The sequence below is a fragment of the Camellia sinensis genome, chromosome 6 (assembly GCF_055761805.1).
Source record: "Camellia sinensis isolate YWXY chromosome 6, ASM5576180v1, whole genome shotgun sequence".
Lineage (NCBI taxonomy): Eukaryota > Viridiplantae > Streptophyta > Magnoliopsida > Ericales > Theaceae > Camellia > Camellia sinensis.
Window position 1 is genome coordinate 147514348 of NC_138966.1, and position 21982 is coordinate 147536329.

Here is a 21982-nt window from a genome sequence, read left to right on the forward strand (position 1 = left end):
ATTTAGCATCAAAACAAAGTCATCACGGTTTCGGAAATTCTCAACCCATATTATTCTATTGTTGTTTATATACACGTAAAAATTTGTAATTGCTTGTAATCAATCTTGTATCCCACAAACACACCACCATTAAACCTAACCTATCACATATTAATCTCAAAATATGAACCACCCAAACGGAATACAAAATACACTCTAAAATTGAGCAAAATCGAAAACCCCGACATAGACTACATCAATATAATTATTTAATCATATATGCCCATAAAATCATCTATTGATATATTAACACTAAAATCATAGCTAGGAATACAATAAAATAAATCTTACCCAAGTGATGAATAAAGCAAAACCACCACTCTTATGAATCCTCCATCTTCCTTTTAGTTTTGGTTTTTTTTCTTTAATTTTTTTTTCAAACCCTTGTTGCCTTGCCTTTCCACAACATCACGCCTCCCCTTGTTTGTTTGTGTTGTTTTTTTGTTTTCTTCTCCAAGACTAAAAGCCATGGCATCTCATACTTAACCTAATATTCTTTTCTTTTTCCAAAATTGCAAAATTACCCACCTATGTTATAGAAATAATAATGCCATCTCATAATTAATTCCTTGATATTACTAAGTGACCCATATAAATTAATTTAATTACCAATCTATCCAAAAATAATAATATACAAAACTTGGGTTTTACATCCTTCCCTCCTTAAAAAGAAATTTCGTCCTTGAAATTTGACATATCTGAAGTCTCAAAAAGTTGTGGATACTTTCGTTTCATTTCATCCTCGAGTTCCCAAGTTGCTTCTCTTTCTGAGTGATTACTCCATTGAACCTTAACATAGTGGATGACTCGATGCCTCAAAACCTGTTCCTTCCTATCAACAATTCGTATAGGGTGTTCCTCATATGTCAAATCCCCCTTAAACTGCAACGGTGTATGATCAATCACATGACTAGGATCCAGTATATACTTCCTTAAGATTGAGACATGAAAAACATTATGAACTCCAGCTAATGAAGGTGGTAGAGCAAGTCTGTAAGCTACCTCTCCAATTCGATCTAAAACCTCAAATGGTCCAACAAATTTAGGACTCAGTTTACCACGAACACCAAACCTCATTACTCCTTTCATAGGAGACGCCTTAAGGAACACATGGTCTCCAACCCCAAACACCAAATTGCGTCTCCTGTTATCTGCATAACTTTTCTGTCTACTCTGTGCAGTGCGAAGTCGCTCTCTAATAAGATTGATCTTGTCCACTGTTTATTGCACAATCTTAGGCCCTAACAACTTCCTTTCGCCCACATCATCCCAACAAATAGGTGATCTACACTTCCGTCCATATAAAGCCTCATATGGTGCCATCTGAATGCTCGCATGATAACTGTTATTATAAGAGAATTCCACTAAGGCCAAATGCTCATCCCAAGAACCTCCAAGATCAATAACACAAGCCCTCAACATGTCTTCCAGGGTTTGAATAGTTCTCTCTGACTGTCCATCAGTCTGAGGATGAAAGGCAGTGCTAAAATTCAACTTAGTACCCAAAGCTGCATGCAAACTACTCCAAAACATAGATACAAATCTGCTATCTCTGTCCGACACTATGGTCATCGGAATACCATGCAACCTCACAATCTCTTTGATATACAGTTTTGCAAACCTCTCTAAGGAGAACCCCACCTTAAAAGCTAGAAAAGTGAGTGGATTTGGTCAATCGATCAACGATAACCCAAATAGCATTGTTACCACCTTGGGTCCTAGGCAACCCTGTCACAAAATCCATGGTAATATGTTCCCACTTCCACTCGGGAATAGGAAGAGGTTGTAACTTACCTGCGGGTCTCTGATGTTCAACTTTCACTTGTTGACATACCAAACATTGAGCAACATACTGAGCAATTTCCCTCTTCATATTATTCCACCAAAAGTTCCTCTTCAAGTCTTTATACATTTTAGTGCTCCCTGGATGTACCGTATACCCTGAACTGTGAGCTTCTCTCAGGATTTCTCTCTTGAGATCTAAATCATTAGGCACACACAACCTCTCTTCAAATCTCAAGGTTCCATCTTTATGCATACAAAATTCCATCTGTAGCCCTATTTCCATTGCAGCCTTAAGTTTTTGCAACTGAGGATCTCTTCCCTGAGCATCTTTAATTCTATCAATCAATGTGGGTTGAACTCTAAGGTTTGCCAACTGCCCTCCATGGCTATGCCATCTAATCTCAATATTCAACCTCTGCAAGTCCTCAAAGATATTCTTTTGGTCAGTGATCAAGGTAGCCAAATTACTTAGGGTCTTTCTACTTAAGGCATCCGCCACTACATTGGCTTTTCCTGGATGATAATTGATAGTCAAATCATAGTCCTTTAATAGCTCCAACCATCGCCTTTGCCTCATATTCAATTCTTTTTGAGTGAAAATATACTTCAAACTTTTATGATCAGTGAATATCTCACATTTCACCCCATACAGGTAGTGCCTCCAGATTTTTAATGCAAACACCACAGCAGCCAACTCCAAATCATGCATAGGATAATTCTGCTCAGATGGCTTCAACTGCCTAGACGCATATGCCACTACCTTATCATTCTGCATCAGGACACAACCCAGGCCCATCTTTGATGCATCACTATAAATGGTAAAACCTTCATCTCCAGACGGAACTATAAGTACTGGAGCACACACCAATCGACTCTTTAGATCTTGGAAACTCTTCTCACAATCATTCGACCACTCAAATTTAACCCCTTTTTGTGTTAAACGAGTCAAAAGCATAGAAATTCGGGAAAATCCCTCAACAAACCTTCTATAATATCCTGCTAAACCCAAGAAGCTACGAATTTCAGTGACACTAGTAGGCCGATTTCACTCCACCACCGCCTCCACTTTCTTGGGGTCAACAGACCCCCCTTCTTTAGATATCACATGACCCAAAAATGATACACTCTCCAACCAAAATTCACACTTCTTTAATTCAGCAAATAACTTCTTCTCCCTTAATATCTGCAACACTCTTCTCAGATGTTCTTCGTGCTGCTCTTTACTCTTCGAGTACACAAGAATGTCATCAATAAAAACTACCACAAACTGATCTAAGAAGGGTTTAAATACTCTGTTCATTAAATTCATAAAAGCTGCAGGCGCATTGGTCAACCCAAACGGCATCACTAAAAATTCATAATGCCCATATCTAGTTTGAAAGGCTGTCTTAGGTATATCTTCCGCCTTAACCTTCAACTGGTGATAGCCAGAACGAAGGTCAATCTTAGAAAAGACTTGTGCTCCTTGCAACTGATCAAATAGGTCATCTATCCTAGGCAAAGGATATTTATTTCGGATTGTCACCTTGTTCAACTCTCGATAATCAATGCAAAAGCGAAAACTACCATCCTTTTTTTTCACAAATAAAATGAGCGCACCCCAAGGAGAAACACTAGGCCTAATAAAGCCCTTATCTAGTAACTCTTGTAACTGTTCCTTCAACTCTTTCAACTCTGCTGGGGCCATCCGATACAGAGCCTTGGAGATAGGACCCGTACCGGGTATCAATTCGATGGCAAACTCAATCTCTCTATCTAGTGGTAACCCTGGTAACTCTTCAGGAAAAACATCGTGAAATTCCTTCACAACTAGAATATCCTCTAACTTCAATTCAGTCTCACAGGTATCTCTCACAGAAGCTAAATAGCCCTCGCAACCATTCCTTAACAACCGTCTAGCTTGCAAAGCTGAGATTACCAGAACTAATTCCATTTGGATTTGGTTGAAGAGCATTGTTGTCACGACTCGCTTCCTGTACCCAAGGGTTAAGCATCGTGATAGCTAGTAACTGAGGTTACCTCCGGCCAATTCTTAAACAAATTAATAAACGTGAGCGGAAGTAATATTCAAGTGAGGGTACCAATATAATCATCAGAGCTTCTATTTTTATTACAAAATGTATTGACCAAAAGACTGATATTTACATAGAAAAATATCATAAAGTGTTGTGTGTGTCTATTCCGCAGCCCCGCATCTAAGACTTTCCAAAAGCTATTTCTGAATTACACTGTTTCTTGAAAATTGGTAAACAACTATAAGCACATGACAGAGTAAGAAATATTATACCAAGAGTATAAGGGACATAAAATAACCATGGATAGTTATGTAACTAAAATATTTAAGATAACTTAGTCTGAACAAATAATCATTGAAGTAGCAAAATTGAGATTATGTAAATAAATAACCATAACCACGGTACCGAACAGAACAGAACAGAGGTCACAGGAGTGACAATCAGAACAAAGGTACGGATTATAGAGGTGGCTCCTACAATAGTGTAGCACTTATTTCCGCACAGCACTTTGCTCCACACCAGAAATCAGAGGGTCAATGGATTCATAACAATATAGAGGTACGGATTCAAGAGGTGACTCGTACGGATTATAGAGATGGCTCCCACAATAGTGTAGTACTTATCTCCGCACAGCACTTTGCTCCGCACAGAACAGATGTTAATAGATCTATCACAAAAGTGGGCCACAAAGTAACAAAACAGAAACCAATGGTTATTTAAGTCCCCCAAGGTGTGGAACTCCCGTGGTGGTACTTACAAAGCATAATTGTTTATAAGGTTATAGTCAAATAATCATTAAAAGTTAAACAAACATATCCATGGGTTTCACTTTAAGCAAATAGGATTCAGAAATTAATCCATGCAACTGAAATATTTCTAGAACATAACTTGAATTAATATAACTTATAAAATATAACTTGTATAAAATAAATTATGGTAAGTCAAAACATACGTAAAATATATTATGGTAACTCGAGGTATAATATAACTCACCTTAACTTTAATACCTTAATATTTCTTTCTACTACCAAAGACTTTTTCGACTTCCATTATTTTCTTTCCCCCTTCTCTTTCCTCTATTTTCCTTTATTTCTTCTTTTTATTTTCTTTTTCTTTTACACCCAGTGATCACCTCCTCCTTATTTATAGGGAGGTGAAAGCCTTTGAATCCAACGTGGCAGTTCAAATCCCTCTCAGATTTGATCACAGATTCGTTCTTATCTTAATAAATATTTAAGATAATTACACTTTGACCCATTTTTTTAAATAACTATATAAATAAATTAATTTCTAATTAAATTACATTCTATCGTATACCAACAGAAAGTTAATTATTTATTTTACTACCACACCCATTATTATTATTATTATTATTATTATTATTATTATTATTATTATTATTATTATTATTATTATTTATTTACTCTTACTTTTATATTTATTTATTTACTATCTTTAACTTTAATTTGGCCCAACTAGTATTATAATTTCATATTTCTGTTAATTTGGCCCCAATTAAAAATTCCTAATTAATCTCATATTTGATAATCCAATGCCAAATTAGATTCTGTATTTATTATTATTTATTTAATAATATATTATCACATACAACCATAATACTAGTATAAAATTTGAGAGATAACTTAAATTTTCAGGGTGTTACAATTGTGAAATCAATTTGGGAGTTGCAACAGTAAAGCTTGCACTTGCCAATCTTTTTTACTCATTTGATTGGGAATTACCTGCTAGGATGAAAATTGAAGATATTGATACTAATATCAATCCTGGTCTTACAATGCATTAGAGAAATGCTCTTTGCCTAATGCCTAAGAACTACGCTGTTTGTTGTAGGGAATAATGAAGCATTGTTTGTTGCCTTGTGAAATTTACTTTTATACGCAGCAGTGTTTGTGGCTGGGATGATGTTTAAGTTTGTTGTATGGACTAAAGGACTTATGTATATAATGAAGCACTGTTTGTTGTATGGAAAATTTGAGAAACTGTTTGTTGTGTTGTGAAATTCGGGCAATTCGAGCTAACCCAAGTTCAAATTATGAAGCTTGGTCCAGGCTTGGGTTGCCATGCTCGGGTTGATGGTCAAGCTTGGGCGGGCTTGGGCACTGCCAAACACAATTCGGGCTGGGGCTTAGGCAAACCTCGAACCCGACAGAATCCGCCCGAGTTGCACTGCTAATTATGATTAAAAATGAATTAAAATCGATCAAATTTTTTTTTGTTTTTTTCCCCCCTCCTTTTCAAAGAGTAGGGAGTGAATTCACAGGAAGACATGAAACTCAAATGATTACAATACACCAATTTATTAGTAACCTAAATAAACTCCAAATTTAGAAAATTTATTAAACAAAGAAAATAAAATGTAGCTATTGCAGAAGTCAATGAACTTCATAGACGATTGAACATTAACATGCAAACAATGGAAAATAATGTTAGGATTAGAAACCAAAAATAAACAATGGAAAAATACAATTGAACAAACAAACAATGGAAAATACAATTGAAAATAACCCCAATTTAAACCATACCTATTGTTAAAACAATGGAACAAACAATGGATGTTAATTTTGAACAAACAACCCCAATTTCAAATAAATTTATCACCTAAAATTGTTAAAACTATTAATCACTTGAAGATACAAAGCAGTAAAAATAAAAATAAACAAAATAAGGTGGTGCCCGGTGACAAATTATTAGAATAATATTAGTTGAGGGGATAATTTTTTGGTAGCTTAATTACTCTTAACACACCCGGGAATAGGGTAGTACTGTGCCCCCTTCCGAAGCCAATATTGGGACTATTTTGATAATCCCAATTATTCATATTGTACGGTTTGTCGAGTAGAGTATCTATAAAAAAATAAAAATTCAAATTAATCAGACATTCATAACCACATGTTCAAGGGGAAATCCAATTTATTTTCTAATGGAGCATTTTGTCAATAACCAAACAGAGATGAGTTTATGTGTGAAAGTAATAAAAAGGGGAAAACCTTCTACTATATAATTTGGAGTATAAAAGTAGACCTTTTCTTTTATGTCTGTAACAACCCTCATACTGCTTACCGATTAATGACTGATTGATTACCGATAGACACTGATTACCGTTAAACTGAATTGATTATGACTGATAATTGAGCTGATTAAAAGTACTGAACTGACTGACTGGAGTCTGGAATTAATTGACTGACTGTATCTGTTTAAATGCATAACCTATCTGTTTGATTGCTTGATTATCTGTTCATGTTTTATGTTTAAACTGCTAATTGAAGGCCTTATCGGCGGCCGAATCGGGAATCGATTAATGTTTTATAATCCTCCTAATTAATGTGAGTTTATGGTGTATTTACCTGAAAACTGATTAGGTTTGACTAAATTAGATTAAAACAAGCTAATTAAAGAGTTAGGCTTAATTACCAAATTGCCATTGTTAGTGGGCCTCTTATTATAACATATTAGAGCCTTGTGCACACTTGAAACAAACATTTCTTCAGCCTTGTTTGATGCTCTAGCCGACCTTAGAGAGAGAGAGGAGCTAGAAGGGTTGAGTTCAACTTGTTTCATGGTGAATTGGCTAGAATTGCTTAAAGAATTGAAGGTTGATTACTAATTTAAGCTCCCTCACTTCTAATTCTACACCTAAGGTAGATCATTCATCATCTTAATGGTGTCTTTGAGTTGTTCTTGCATGATTCATGCTTCATTGTAGAACTAAGTCATGAATTGGTTCATTGTTGTTGAATTAAAGCTTAATGGTTGCATGCATGTACATATATTGAAGTTTTGAGGTTGTAGTTCATAATACCTCACATGCATGTCCATCTTTTGGTCATACTCCATGAGTTCATCTTGTTTTTGAAAGTTTGAGCTCTTTTGAAACAGCACTAAAGCTTTGAAGATGATTTAAGATCATGCATGTCACATTTGAGTTGTTGTTCTTGAAACTTGGTTTGAAATCATGTTTAATTGAACTACCTTTGGGCTTTGATTTCTCAAATTGATCTTTGAAACATGCTATACTATGAGTTTTGAAGTGTTTTCCAGAAAATTAGCCCAAAAGGATCGAATTTAATGCATTGGAACTTGATTTGAGCATTGGAGTTCAAATCTGGATTTTCCAGATTTTGGTCTCCCGCTCGAGCGGGGGAAGTGAAGCTCGAGCGGGGAATTCGAGCTCCCAGCAACTTGCACTGTTTTACAGTCCGCTCGAGCGGATTAATGTACGCTCGAGCGGAGACCTTTGTCAGTATGTCCGCTCGAGCGGGGGAAACCCACGCTCGAGCGGGAACTCTGATTTTCTGAAAATGTTTTCTGAGCGCATCTTTGCATCCTCTTCCCATGCTAGGCATTCTTAGGCCTAGTTTAAGACATCTTAATGAGGACATAGATGTAGAACACACCAAGGCAAATTAGGGGTTAAGTTCTTATCTTTCCCAATTGTGTAGCTTAGTGTGTGTTTGATCTGTTGACTGTGTAGGGTTGACTTCCGAGGAGACGCTCTAGCTTACTATAGCCCAGAACTCTGTGAGTAACATTTGTGTAAAGATATGTTCAAAATGATTATCTTCTGAACAATTAAACTGAACTGTTTCTGAACTGAATGAATGAATGTATGATCTATATTCTGAACTGTATTGTGGCATCCTTAGCAACTACTGCTTACTGTTACTGTTACAGAGATCTCTGTCGGTTCCCATGTTGGAACCACTACTGTTTACTGATATGATGGCCATCATTCACTGTTTGGTCTATTAAGACCTGGTCTGTTAAGACCTACTGTACTGTTTAGCTATTGGATGTACCACATATGACTGTTATAATCTGTGAAACTTGGAGCAAAGTGCTGCACGGAACTAAGTGCTACAGAGTGAGCCACCTCTAGAATCTGTGCGAGACACCTCTTGAATCCATAAGAACTGTACTATTTTCTGAAATGTTACTGTACTGTTACTGTTACTGTACTGCTACTGCACTGTTACTGTTACTGTACCGCTACTGTACTGTTACTGTTACTGTACTGCTACTGCACTGTTACTGTTACTGTACCGCTACTGTACTGTTACTGTTACTGTACTGCTTGTACTGTTATTGTTACTGACACTGCTACTAGTACTGCTAACGGATGTGCCACGTACGATTACTATGATTTCTAAATGACTGTTACGGCATCAATATGAGCCACAAACTGACTGACCGATATACTGAATGAATGAACTGTTTAAATTTTGAAAAGACATTCATCCTAAACCTCTTTACGCATTATGTTATTCACTGGGCTTTAGCTCACTGCTCGTATATATATGTAGGTGTTCAGGCACTGGACCGCTGCTAGGAGCGTCAGGCAAGCTTTTGTTTTGTCAGCCAACTACTGTGCCTCACTGTGAGGTTCTAAGCCGTTCAAGCTTCGGCTTTGGGGTGTTTTAATATTCCCCGTCTGTCCCTGTAACTATTTTGTTTACTGTATAGACTGTATAGACTATTACTGTACCGTTTATTAGGGATTAGATCCCTGTTCTGAATGATTGTACTTGTATGTGTAGACTGTCACAGCTCATTGGACATTGTTCATTTACTGTATTGGCTTCCGCCAGGCCCTGTACTCTGTTTTACTGTACTACTGTTAAGCAGGCCTTCGGTAATCTCGGATTACTGGCCGGTTACGGTGCTAAACCCATAGGGCCGGGTTTGGGTCGTGACAGAGTGGTATCAGAGCGATATTTAATCACGAGTTATACTGCACACACGTGTCCAAGTGAGCTATAGGATGTCCTAGAAAAGTAATTAGGGCATTGCATGAACATGAGAAGTGCGTGTGGCCATGATTTGAATAAATGTGTTAATGTGTTTAAGTATGCAACTGTCTATGCTTATGATTACCGTATTGTCTATGGTGAAATGAACGCAACCTACATGCATACTTAAATACTTAAAGAAGTTAAGTGGTATAACATGTAATGTGAATGTTAATACCGAATATGGAATCTATGGGATTATGGACGTGTGGTAGTAAAGGGTCATGTGACCGTACCTGAGTTGAATTGAAAGCATACACGCGTCTGATATGAAATAAAACGTGAAATCAGTAAGAACCTCTCCTGGATTGATAATCACCCTGTTGTATGTAAACAAGGGAAAGGGCGAGGATTGCGAACGAAACTGAATCTTCTGATCTGAGGATTAATAGGCTAAAATGAATGATTGAAGCCTTAATCGAAAATCTGAGATAATAAAGGCAGACATATGTGCCTGAACCAACTGAATATGAACTGATGACACTGATAGAGAAACCCAACAAACTGAAACCACCGAAATTTCTGGGAAGTACCGAACCACTAAACTGAGGCTTGGGTTCAAAAACTGAGAAAATAGGTGAAGTGTTCTTCGAAAAATACTTTCCCCCAATGCATCCAAGATAGGGAAGTATCCGAGTTGAACAACCTGAGTAAGGTGATAAGACTGTGGTCGAATACGAGGTAAAATTTACCCAGCTAATTCGATAGGCACCCCACATGTTAGATACTGTCTACAAAAGAATAGAAAAGAATTGAAGGTGGGCGTGACCTAGATGTGTTTGACTGAATTGACGTGCTAAAACCCAACAAAGCATGTAGATGCCCTGGATAGAGTATTAATGCCTGAGACAACGTAGCAGCATTGAAATATCCAAATCAACATCGTCGACTGAATCAGAAAGAATGAAACGGAAGTAACAGAAAGTGAAAATGACCACTGCGAATGGAAAACCTCGGGCAATAGCCTTGACCAATGATATACCTATCTGTACCGATTGTGGGAAATAACATTAGGGCGTTGCCACCGCCTGTCGGAAACTCGCTTTAGACGAGGACAGGAAGGACACTTGCCTAAATCTTGCCCACAAACTCAACCGAACGATATTGAGTCTAAATCTAGACCCTAGTTCCAGAGAATGCTCGGAACACTGAGATGACTGACGCGGGTATTTACCTTAACTATGTGTAATTGCCTATACGAACATTTGAGTGGGAATCGTACATTCCTTAATCCGATAAAGACTGTGAACATACTGACGGAACCAACTGAATTACTGAAATTATGAACCCTATACTATGAGAATTGTTAGGACTTGTGAATAGCGAGAACTTGCCGAGTTAGGTCCTTGTATCGTATTGCAACAACTGAATGTGAACTATTAAGCATGACCTTTTGAACTGTGCTAGAACTATTGAACGTGGGACCACCTTATGACTGACTGTAATTCGAGAAATTTGTACAGCTATGATTCGGACTGAACTATTATATATTGACGGACATCATTAAATGATCGGACCCTTGAACTCGAATTATATACGTGAACTGTTTGTGTGTGGGACTTCTGAAATTAAAAACCCATATTAGCTTGTAAAGATGAACTACTGCGTATGAATTTGCGAACGAATGCTCACATGCTAATTGATTTTAGACTCACACCTGTACATATGTTCCCATGCTTGTAATACGATTAGGGCTGTCAGGTCTGGACTGTGGTTAATGAGTCTTTCGAGATCTACTATTTGATGCGGACTATGTACAACACCGTAACGCCTTATGTTAACAATTACCTATGCTATGAAAACTGTTTGGACTCATGTACATGTTCGCATACCTTTGCTTAAGAATGTTACTAGACTGGGTAGACTTATGACTGTACCTTTGCTCGAACTGATTGGTATATAATTTGTTGATAACTTAACCGTTGGGACTATGACTCTAGAATTGTGTGACTGAATAAAGACCCCGACGAATAAACTCTTGACCGTGAATCGTGATCGTGGAAAATTGACATGACTGTTTGAATAGACCTGCGAGCCTATGCTCTAGTGACTGCATGACTGATTTGGAACCCTCGTAGGGCAACTCCCTATTATGTGTCCGAGAATCTCGCGTAATGTATTGATGTATGCCATATGCCTATATGAAAGATTTATTTGGAAGTTGCTATACTGACGGTGATGTTTACCTCTCGATGTGAATAACTGCATTGCCTGTAAACTTAATGGGAGGAACACATTGTATATGATCTGTACTGCCTCGATATGAATTATAATGATACCAAACCCTGATGTAAGTTTGACAATAAATGGACTCAGACTAATTGCGCAACTACCGACTGTGTACTAAAATGACTGGAGTATGAACTTCTGTACCTCATCTGGAAATGATAAGAATGAAACTGCTACCTGATCTGATCCGATAGAACCGTGGGTTGATGAAACCCTTTGTGTAACTAATAGAACTTCTGTTTGATGCTTATGCTTCGAACTCTTACTTATTATGATTGGGCAGAACTGGCATCTGAAATGACCTAGTCGAACTTTCATCGATTTGACTTGAGAAAACTCTTATTGAGAACTATTACCTGATTTACTTACAATATGGGGAAACTGGGTACATGACATGTGATTACTTACCCGGTATTACCGTTATGATTATGAACTTGTTTGACTAGGGAATGATTGTTTTGGTGATTACCGTGCTTCAGAACTGATGGGATTTATTGACAACAGACTGGTTTTGATTATGAACCCTCACTATCTGGAAGTATATGTAATCAGTATGACTGCTTCCATATTGATACGTGGTATGATCGAATCTGTAAGGACTGAAACTGATGAATAGTATGTGAATGATTACTTCAGAACTCTGTCTACTGCTATGGAAGTGATGTACAACTGACTGTGATGGATTACCGAATTAAGGACAAATTGAACAAAGACCAGATGAATGACTCAGAAGTGAACGAATCGAATCTCTGTAACTTAACGGGGGAAATTACTTATGAAATGAGGCCAGTGCAATCCATAACCCCGATAAGTACTTGATATAAGTAGTGTGATTACCACTACAGTAAAGTTGTGTGCAACTGTATTCATGTTCTGTGTCACGAAATAAGTTTTGTTTTCTGTAATGCTATATGTTGTATACTGATTAAGGGGTCAACCTCTGATATGTATTCGTGACTCTTAATATTATGTGGTATATGTTAGCTGCCCGGTATTGGAGGTTCCTTATGGAACTTATATTTGTCTGCACTCTGTTACCCGTACCGGAGGCCTCGTTACGAGGGCTCAGCTTCTGCTCTGTATCTGAACCTGTTCCTGACTCTAAAACCTGACTAGGTCTAAGACTCCATTATAATTCGGACCCTAATCTCTGTATGCAATTTATGATTCTATTTCTGTGCACTGCTAAGATTGAGATTGGGTCATGAAACTGTTATGAATATGATTATGCTCCTGTTAAAGAGTGAAAGCTACTGTTATGTTAGGCGCTATCTCTGTTGCCGTATGTTAATTCGAGTTTGGAGGACCAAACTCTTTATAAGGAGGGGAGACTGTAACAACCCTCATACTGCTTACCGATTAATGACTGATTGATTACCGATAGACACTGATTACTGTTAAACTGAATTGATTATGACTGATAATTGAGCTGATTAAAAGTACTGAACTGACTGACTGGAGTCTGGAATTAATTGACTGACTGTATCTGTTTAAATGCATAACCTATCTGTTTGATTGCTTGATTATCTGTTCATGTTTTATGTTTAAACTGCTAATTGAAGGCCTTATCGGCGGCCGAATCGGGAATCGATTAATGTTTTATAATCCTCCTAATTAATGTGAGTTTATGGTGTATTTACCTGAAAACTGATAAGGTTTGACTAAATTAGATTAAAACAAGCTAATTAAAGAGTTAGGCTTAATTACCAAATTGCCATTGTTAGTGGGCCTCTTATTATAACATATTAGAGCCTTGTGCACACTTGAAACAAATATTTCCTCAGCCTTGTTTGATGCTCTAGCCGACCTTAGAGAGAGAGAGGAGCTAGAAGGGTTGAGTTCAACTTGTTTCATGGTGAATTGGCTAGAATTGCTTAAAGAATTGAAGGTTGATTACTAATTTAAGCTCCCTCACTTCTAATTCTACACCTAAGGTAGATCATTCATCATCTTAATGGTGTCTTTGAGTTGTTCTTGCATGATTCATGCTTCATTGTAGAACTAAGTCATGAATTGGTTCATTGTTGTTGAATTAAAGCTTAATGGTTGCATGCATGTACATATATTGAAGTTTTGAGGTTGTAGTTCATAATACCTCACATGCATGTCCATCTTTTGGTCATACTCCATGAGTTCATCTTGTTTTTGAAAGTTTGAGCTCTTTTGAAACAGCACTAAAGCTTTGAAGATGATTTAAGATCATGCATGTCACATTTGAGTTGTTGTTCTTGAAACTTGGTTTGAAATCATGTTTAATTGAACTACCTTTGGGCTTTGATTTCTCAAATTGATCTTTGAAACATGCTATACTATGAGTTTTGAAGTGTTTTCCAGAAAATTAGCCCAAAAGGATCGAATTTGATGCATTGGAACTTGATTTGAGCATTGGAGTTCAAATCTGGATTTTCCAGATTTTGGTCTCCCGCTCGAGCGGGGGAAGTGAAGCTCGAGCGGGGAATTCGAGCTCCCAGCAACTTGCACTGTTTTACAGTCCGCTCGAGCGGATTAATGTACGCTCGAGCGGAGACCTTTGTCAGTATGTCCGCTCGAGCGGGGGAAACCCACGCTCGAGCGGGAACTCTGATTTTCTGAAAATGTTTTCTGAGCGCATCTTTGCATCCTCTTCCCATGCTAGGCATTCTTAGGCCTAGTTTAAGACATCTTAATGAGGACATAGATGTAGAACACACCAAGGCAAATTAGGGGTTAAGTTCTTATCTTTCCCAATTGTGTAGCTTAGTGTGTGTTTGATCTGTTGACTGTGTAGGGTTGACTTCCGAGGAGACGCTCTAGCTTACTATAGCCCAGAACTCTGTGAGTAACATTTGTGTAAAGATATGTTCAAAATGATTATCTTCTGAACAATTAAACTGAACTGTTTCTGAACTGAATGAATGAATGTATGATCTATATTCTGAACTGTATTGTGGCATCCTTAGCAACTACTGCTTACTGTTACTGTTACAGAGATCTCTGTCGGTTCCCATGTTGGAACCACTACTGTTTACTGATATGATGGCCATCATTCACTGTTTGGTCTATTAAGACCTGGTCTGTTAAGACCTACTGTACTGTTTAGCTATTGGATGTACCACATATGACTGTTATAATCTGTGAAACTTGGAGCAAAGTGCTGCACGGAACTAAGTGCTACAGAGTGAGCCACCTCTAGAATCTGTGCGAGACACCTCTTGAATCCATAAGAACTGTACTATTTTCTGAAATGTTACTGTACTGTTACTGTTACTGTACTGCTACTGCACTGTTACTGTTACTGTACCGCTACTGTACTGTTACTGTTACTGTACTGCTACTGCACTGTTACTGTTACTGTACCGCTACTGTACTGTTACTGTTACTGTACTGCTTGTACTGTTATTGTTACTGACACTGCTACTAGTACTGCTAACGGATGTGCCACGTACGATTACTATGATTTCTAAATGACTGTTACGGCATCAATATGAGCCACAAACTGACTGACCGATATACTGAATGAATGAACTGTTTAAATTTTGAAAAGACATTCATCCTAAACCTCTTTACGCATTATGTTATTCACTGGGCTTTAGCTCACTGCTCGTATATATATGTAGGTGTTCAGGCACTGGACCGCTGCTAGGAGCGTCAGGCAAGCTTTTGTTTTGTCAGCCAACTACTGTGCCTCACTGTGAGGTTCTAAGCCGTTCAAGCTTCGGCTTTGGGGTGTTTTAATATTCCCCGTCTGTCCCTGTAACTATTTTGTTTACTGTATAGACTGTATAGACTATTACTGTACCGTTTATTAGGGATTAGATCCCTGTTCTGAATGATTGTACTTGTATGTGTAGACTGTCACAGCTCATTGGACATTGTTCATTTACTGTATTGGCTTCCGCCAGGCCCTGTACTCTGTTTTACTGTACTACTGTTAAGCAGGCCTTCGGTAATCTCGGATTACTGGCCGGTTACGGTGCTAAACCCATAGGGCCGGGTTTGGGTCGTGACAATGTCTGTATCAATTCTGGAATTAGCTTCAGCAAAAATGGCAGCTCCCTTTAAGAGAACTAGGGATTTGCTTTGACCTGAATTTGATCCTCTCTTTCTAATAGAACCTGTCCTTCAACCTCGCTCGATGGCTTGATCATAATTGAAACAGCCTCTGTGATTTCTTCAACCAAATCAACAATCACTCCTTCGACACCCATTAAATGTTGCAAGTAAACTGCTTTGGGCATGTTGCTGAAACATTGAATGAAATTCATAATTAGCAACCACATGACAAATATGCAATTCATTATGATAAGGAAATTTGAATTGAAAATTAGAACTTACTTTAATTTGCCATATGTTAGGAGTGAGAGCTTAGACTTTCTTGATCTTGGTTAGTGCCCCAAGATTTCTAAAAAAATCCTTTGACCTCCGACCCAATCCCTTTCAAACCACCCTCTCAGTACAGTTTTACGCTCTCCTCTAAGGAGTTCTTTCTCATATGATATTAAATCTCAGTTCTACCTTTTGTAAGAAAGAAAACCTGATTTCAATCAGCAACGAACATAATTAGAACACTCTTTTCATCCTCATTTATCATGCTATCAAAGAAAACTTTCCAATGGGTTTTCTCAATTATGGAAAGTAAACTTACAGCGTAGGTGCTCTGCAGCTTCCTGGCAAGTAGTGCCACAACGGAGTGGAAGGTTGAGAAAATTATTGGTCTGTCCTTGGCGTGATCAAACATGACTTGAATTACAAAATTTCAGATGCTTAGCAAGTCCACAACCAAACAAATAGTAAATTAGGCTTACAATACTTGAGTAGCAAAGACTCATTAGGATTCTGAAAAACATTAAAAAAAATTATGGGTTTGGGAGAATGGAATGTATTAGATTGATTAAAAACCCTAAAATTTGTGGGTTTGAGAGACGATACCCAACCTAAATGACCCATAAACAAAACCCTAAAATAATTACCAAAACAGACACAACATACCAAAACAGTCATAACCCGAGAGAGAGAGAGAGAGAGAGAGCAGTGAGAGGGAGGGTTGCGAATGCGAGGGTTACAGATCACTACACCATGAAGCAAACGATCTAGGGAGATAAAAATGTGTATGATGCCTAAAAAATGAGGCACCAAAGTGTCGAACAGATGAAAACAAAAAGAAATATCAGAAATCGAAATAGAGAGAGAAGGGGAAAGGCAAAAATCGAGGACATCTTACCTTGCGAGCTGAGCGAAGAGGGAGGGGAGAAGCGAGCAACGTTGGTATGAAGAGGAAAGAAGAAGCACAGAGAGGGAGAGAGAGATACAGAGAGAAGGTGGAGGAGATGTAGGTAGGTGGGAAGCTTAAGAGAAAAATGTTTGGGCGGGAACTATTATTGATCTGAACCATTAATATAAATTTAGGATTCATTTGGGCTTTTGAAATCAAATGTATCTCTGATATATTTTATATATTTTCAAAAATCGTCCTGCTTTATTATATAAATGTTGAAAATTTATATGAGGCCTAAATTCATGAAGTCTATCAGGTATTCAATATATTTAAAAATAATAATTAATTGTTCAAATTCGTTTAATTTGTGGACTATAAAATTCATTAATTTAGTCTCCACTACACACAGTAAAATCTGGCTCTTAATTTTGAGATCGCAGACTTTTCCATATAATATGAATAAAAATAAGTGAACAAAAATAAGAAAATAAAAAAATAAACAAATAGAGAGAAAAATAAAAATGGGAGAAAATAAAAAAAGAAAAAGAAAAGAGAGATGAAGGTGGTATCATGAGATCATAGAAGGATGCGTGAGAAAAAAAAAGTAAGAGAGAGAAGTGGAAAAATAGAAAATGTACATATATGATATTTTTTGAAAAATGTATCTCAACCGTTGCTTTATTATCTGAATAGATCTGAGCTATCCAAATGTCCTAGTAGGACAAATGTGTGTAGGACAAATTCCAAAAACATCCTGCTTTATTATATAGACTAGCATATGCCCGTGCCTGAAGGTACGGTGTAAATAATATTAGGATATAATTGTAATCTCAATACTATTTAAATTTAGTTTTTAATTTGATAAAATCACAAATTTATTATAAAATTTTGGTGTTCTCACAAAACTCCTCATGAGAACTCACTTTTGCTTATATAATATATAGTTGGATAGATAGATGTGCTTGACATACATACAATTTTCATGGGCATACATACAATATTGCTTTTGCTTATATAATTATATGAAAATTGTATGTATGCCCGTAATGTCCTAGTGTATTTCGGGCATACATACATTGTATGGAAATATGTGTATAATATATTGAACAAAAAGGAGAAAAAAAAAACAAATAAAGAGAAAAATAAAAACGGGAAAAAATAAAAAATAAAAAGAAAAGATGGAGGAAGGTGGGATCATGGGATCATGGAAGGATAAGTGAGAAAAGGAAAAAGTAAGAGAGAGAAGCAGGAAAGTAGAAAATGTATATGTAAGACATTTTTTGAAAAATATATCTCAGTTATTGTTTTATAATTTGAACAAATCTGAGTCATCCAAATATCTTAGTAGGACAAACATATGTTGAAGATTGAAAACCGTTATGTTTATTAAAATATGTTGAAGATTCATATGAGGTCTAAATTTATGAAGTTTATAAGATATTCAATATATTTAAAAATAATGTTAATTGTTCAAATTCATTTAATTTGTGGATTATAAAATTCATTAATTTAATCTCCACTACACACAGTAAAATTTGGCTTCCAATTCTGGGATTCCAGAATTTTTCATACAATATGAATAAAAAGAAGTGAACAATTAGGAGAAAAAAACAAAAAAAAAAACAAATAGAGACAAAAATAAAAATGGGAGAAAATAAAAAAAAATTAAAAAGAGAGAGAGAGGAAGGTGGGATCTTGGGATTATAGAAGGATGGGTGAGAAAATGAAAAAGTAAGAGAGAGAAGCGGGAAAATAGAAAATGTACATGTAGGATATTTTTTGAAAAATATATCTAAGCCGTTGTTTTATAATTTGAATAAATCTGAGCCGTCCAAATGTCCTAATAGGACAAATGTGTGTAGGACAAATTAAATAACCATCATGCTTTATTATATAGTTGTTGAAAATTCATATAAGGTCTAAATTTATGAAGTCTATCAGGTATTCCATATATTTAAAAATAATAATTAATTATTCAAATTCATTTAATTTGTGGACTATAAAATTCATTAATTTAATCTCCATTACACACAGTAAAATATGGCTCATAATTCTAGGATCGCAGACTTTTCCATATAATATGAATAAAAATAAGTGAAGAAAAATGAGAAAATAAAAAAATAAATAATTAGAGAGAAAAATAAAAATGAGAGAAAATAAAAAAAGAAAAAGAAAAGAGAGATGGAGGTGGAATCATGAGATCATAGAAGGATGGGTGAGAAAAAAAAAAAGTAAGAGAGAGAAGCGGGAAACTAAAAAATGTACATGTAGATTGTTTTTTGAAAAATATACCTCAGCCGTTGTTTTATAAATTGAATAGATCTGAACCGTTCAAATATCCCAGTAAGACAAATGTGTATAGGACAAATTCAAAAACCATTCTACTTTATTATATAGATATGGAAATTGTATGTATGTCCGTAATGTCCTAGTGTATTACAGGCATACAAACGTTATATGGAAATATGTGTAAAATATATTGAACAAAAAGAAGAAAAAAAAAAAAAACAAATAGAGAGAAAGATAAAACCGATAGAAAATAAAAATAAAAAAATACAAAGAAAAGAGAGATGAAGATGGGATCATAGGATCATAGAAGGATGTATGAGAAAAAGAAAAAGTAAGAGAGAGAAGGGGGAAAATAGAAAATATATATGTAGGATATTTTTTAAAAATATATCTCAGCCGTTTATAATTTAAATAGATCTGAGCCGTCTAAATGTCCTAGTAGGACAAATGTGTGTAGGACAAATTCAAAAATCATCCTACTTTATTATATAGATGATATATTGTGATATTAATTATGACTTAATTATATACATTATGATATTATTTATGACTATTATAATATTAGTTATAATATTATTTTGATTATAATTCAAAAAGTGTTTAGTTATATTTATGTGGTGTTTAGTTATGATTATTTTTTTTAATTAAGACTTTAATGTTGTATTTGATTCATGGATTTGGATAGAAATTTAAAAGAGAAAAATGAAAAAAGTTTGTGAAATATATATAAAATATAAATATATTTTATTCACATTTTATCTAACTTTTTAATTTTTTTTCAAATCCATAAATCAAACACAACTAAAAAATTCAATTATAAATATCATAATTTACATATAATACATACTCTTTAATGGTTAAGGGTATGCACCAAAGCATAATCCTTTATTTTATTACGGTAAACTATATTATCATTTTAATTTTAGTGAAACTTCACTTTAGTTCTTATAGATTCAATTAGTTTTTCAATTTTGTTATAATGTGCTCCTTCTATTATGTGTCGCGTTGTTAACATTTTAAACGGAAAAAAAAACACGCAAAGTTAGAAAAACTAAAATGAAATTAAAAACAAACTATATTGAATTCTACTTTGATCTCTCTAATTTTACACATGGTATTTTTCCATTTCAAATTTTAATAATGAGTAGAAGGATCACGTTGTAATAAAATTAAAAATATAAAAATTAAATTATTCAAATTAAAATTATGAAAATCAATCTAACACTATAGGAATAAATAGTGTAATTTACCCTATTCTATATTGCATTGTGCAAAACCAATAATAAAACTACATTTCTCTAATTATCTAGATTTTCTCATTAAATATAAGTACTGTAATTATCTAGATTTTCTCATTAAATATAAGTTTCGTTGCCTTAGTGGTACATTAAAAATTGTTTTCTAACATAAGTTTTTTTGTCTTTACCATAATTACATGATCTTTTTAGATTTATCTTTAAGACTTAAATATGGTACAAGTTGGATTTTGTATAGAAAAACCTTTAATTACAATTTTCGAATAAAAAAAATTGAAAACTTTAATACAATACATTAAAAATTGTTTTTTTTATAATTTTTTTTTAATCTTTTGCATAATTACATGATCTTCTTAAATTTGTAGAATATCTTTAATACTTAAATATAGTACAAGTTGGATTTTATATAGAAAAACCTTTAATTTCAATTCTCAAATTAAAAAAAATTGAAAACTTTAGTACATTCGTACTAATACTTTTTATCCCCCCCAAAAAATGTAAATACATAAAATTTTACATAATCATCTCACTATTATTACTATCAAATAGTACATTAATTGTTTTCAAAATATGTAGCCAAACAATTAGTAATCAATTGATCTCCAATTTGGTTGTGCAATTAATTTCTTTTTATTATTTATAAATCGCTCTTGAATACTATTGGTAAAAAAAAATATAATTTCGCAAGTAAATAGCCTTATGAATGTATGATATTCCTAGTTGTCTCTACTAATTGTTTCAGTAAAATCATGAATTCTTTGAAATACTAAAATTGATTGCACGCATATGAACAATGCAGTTATGAAATTGATTCAAGGAAATTAATACAATTCTGTATTGAAATCTCCAATAAAACAATCACAATTACGATACCAAATTATTATACTAAAACTAGCATCCATATATATATATATATATATATATCCTAAAAGAGAATTAAAGAAGAGACAGATCAAAAAAACAAAAAAATATTAAAATAATTAATTCTGGATGTATACATATATATTCATACAAGCGGTGGGTGTAAAAACAATACGTTTGCAATTTTACATTTAAATTTGTCAGTGAGTTTGATGAATGAGAAAGATGGGTTGAATATAAAAATTGATAATAGTTATATACTAAATAGTTAACAACTTGAACATTCTTAGAAAGAATAAAAACAGTGGCATAATTTCAAAATTATTATGAGTTCTCTACGTTAAATAATAGAATAGATATATTCAACTATAAAAATTGAACGGCAAATTCTATTATATACATCCTTGAAAATGGTGTACCGTATGCACCTCTAATTATATCATTTTCTTTTTAGTTATGATCGATTTTCTTATTTAGTTATGACATTATTTTAATTATGACTCATAA

At 34.9% G+C, this 21982-nt stretch overlaps 1 protein-coding gene and 1 pseudogene across 1 annotated transcript; both read right to left on the reverse strand.

Moving 5' to 3' along the window:
- Positions 1-702: 702 nt before the first annotated feature.
- LOC145793682 (uncharacterized) lies at positions 703-3778 on the reverse strand. Its single transcript, XM_082876547.1, has 3 exons — positions 3544-3778; positions 1980-2337; positions 703-1234 (listed from the first exon to the last, which is right to left on the reverse strand). Exons 1-3 carry the CDS (start codon positions 3776-3778, stop codon positions 703-705), a joined length of 1125 nt encoding a protein of 374 aa, XP_082732673.1.
- Positions 3779-15822: 12044 nt separating this feature from the next.
- Positions 15823-18063, reverse strand: LOC145793683 (glycerophosphodiester phosphodiesterase GDPD1, chloroplastic-like; annotated as a pseudogene).
- Between the last annotated feature and the right edge of the window lie 3919 nt (positions 18064-21982).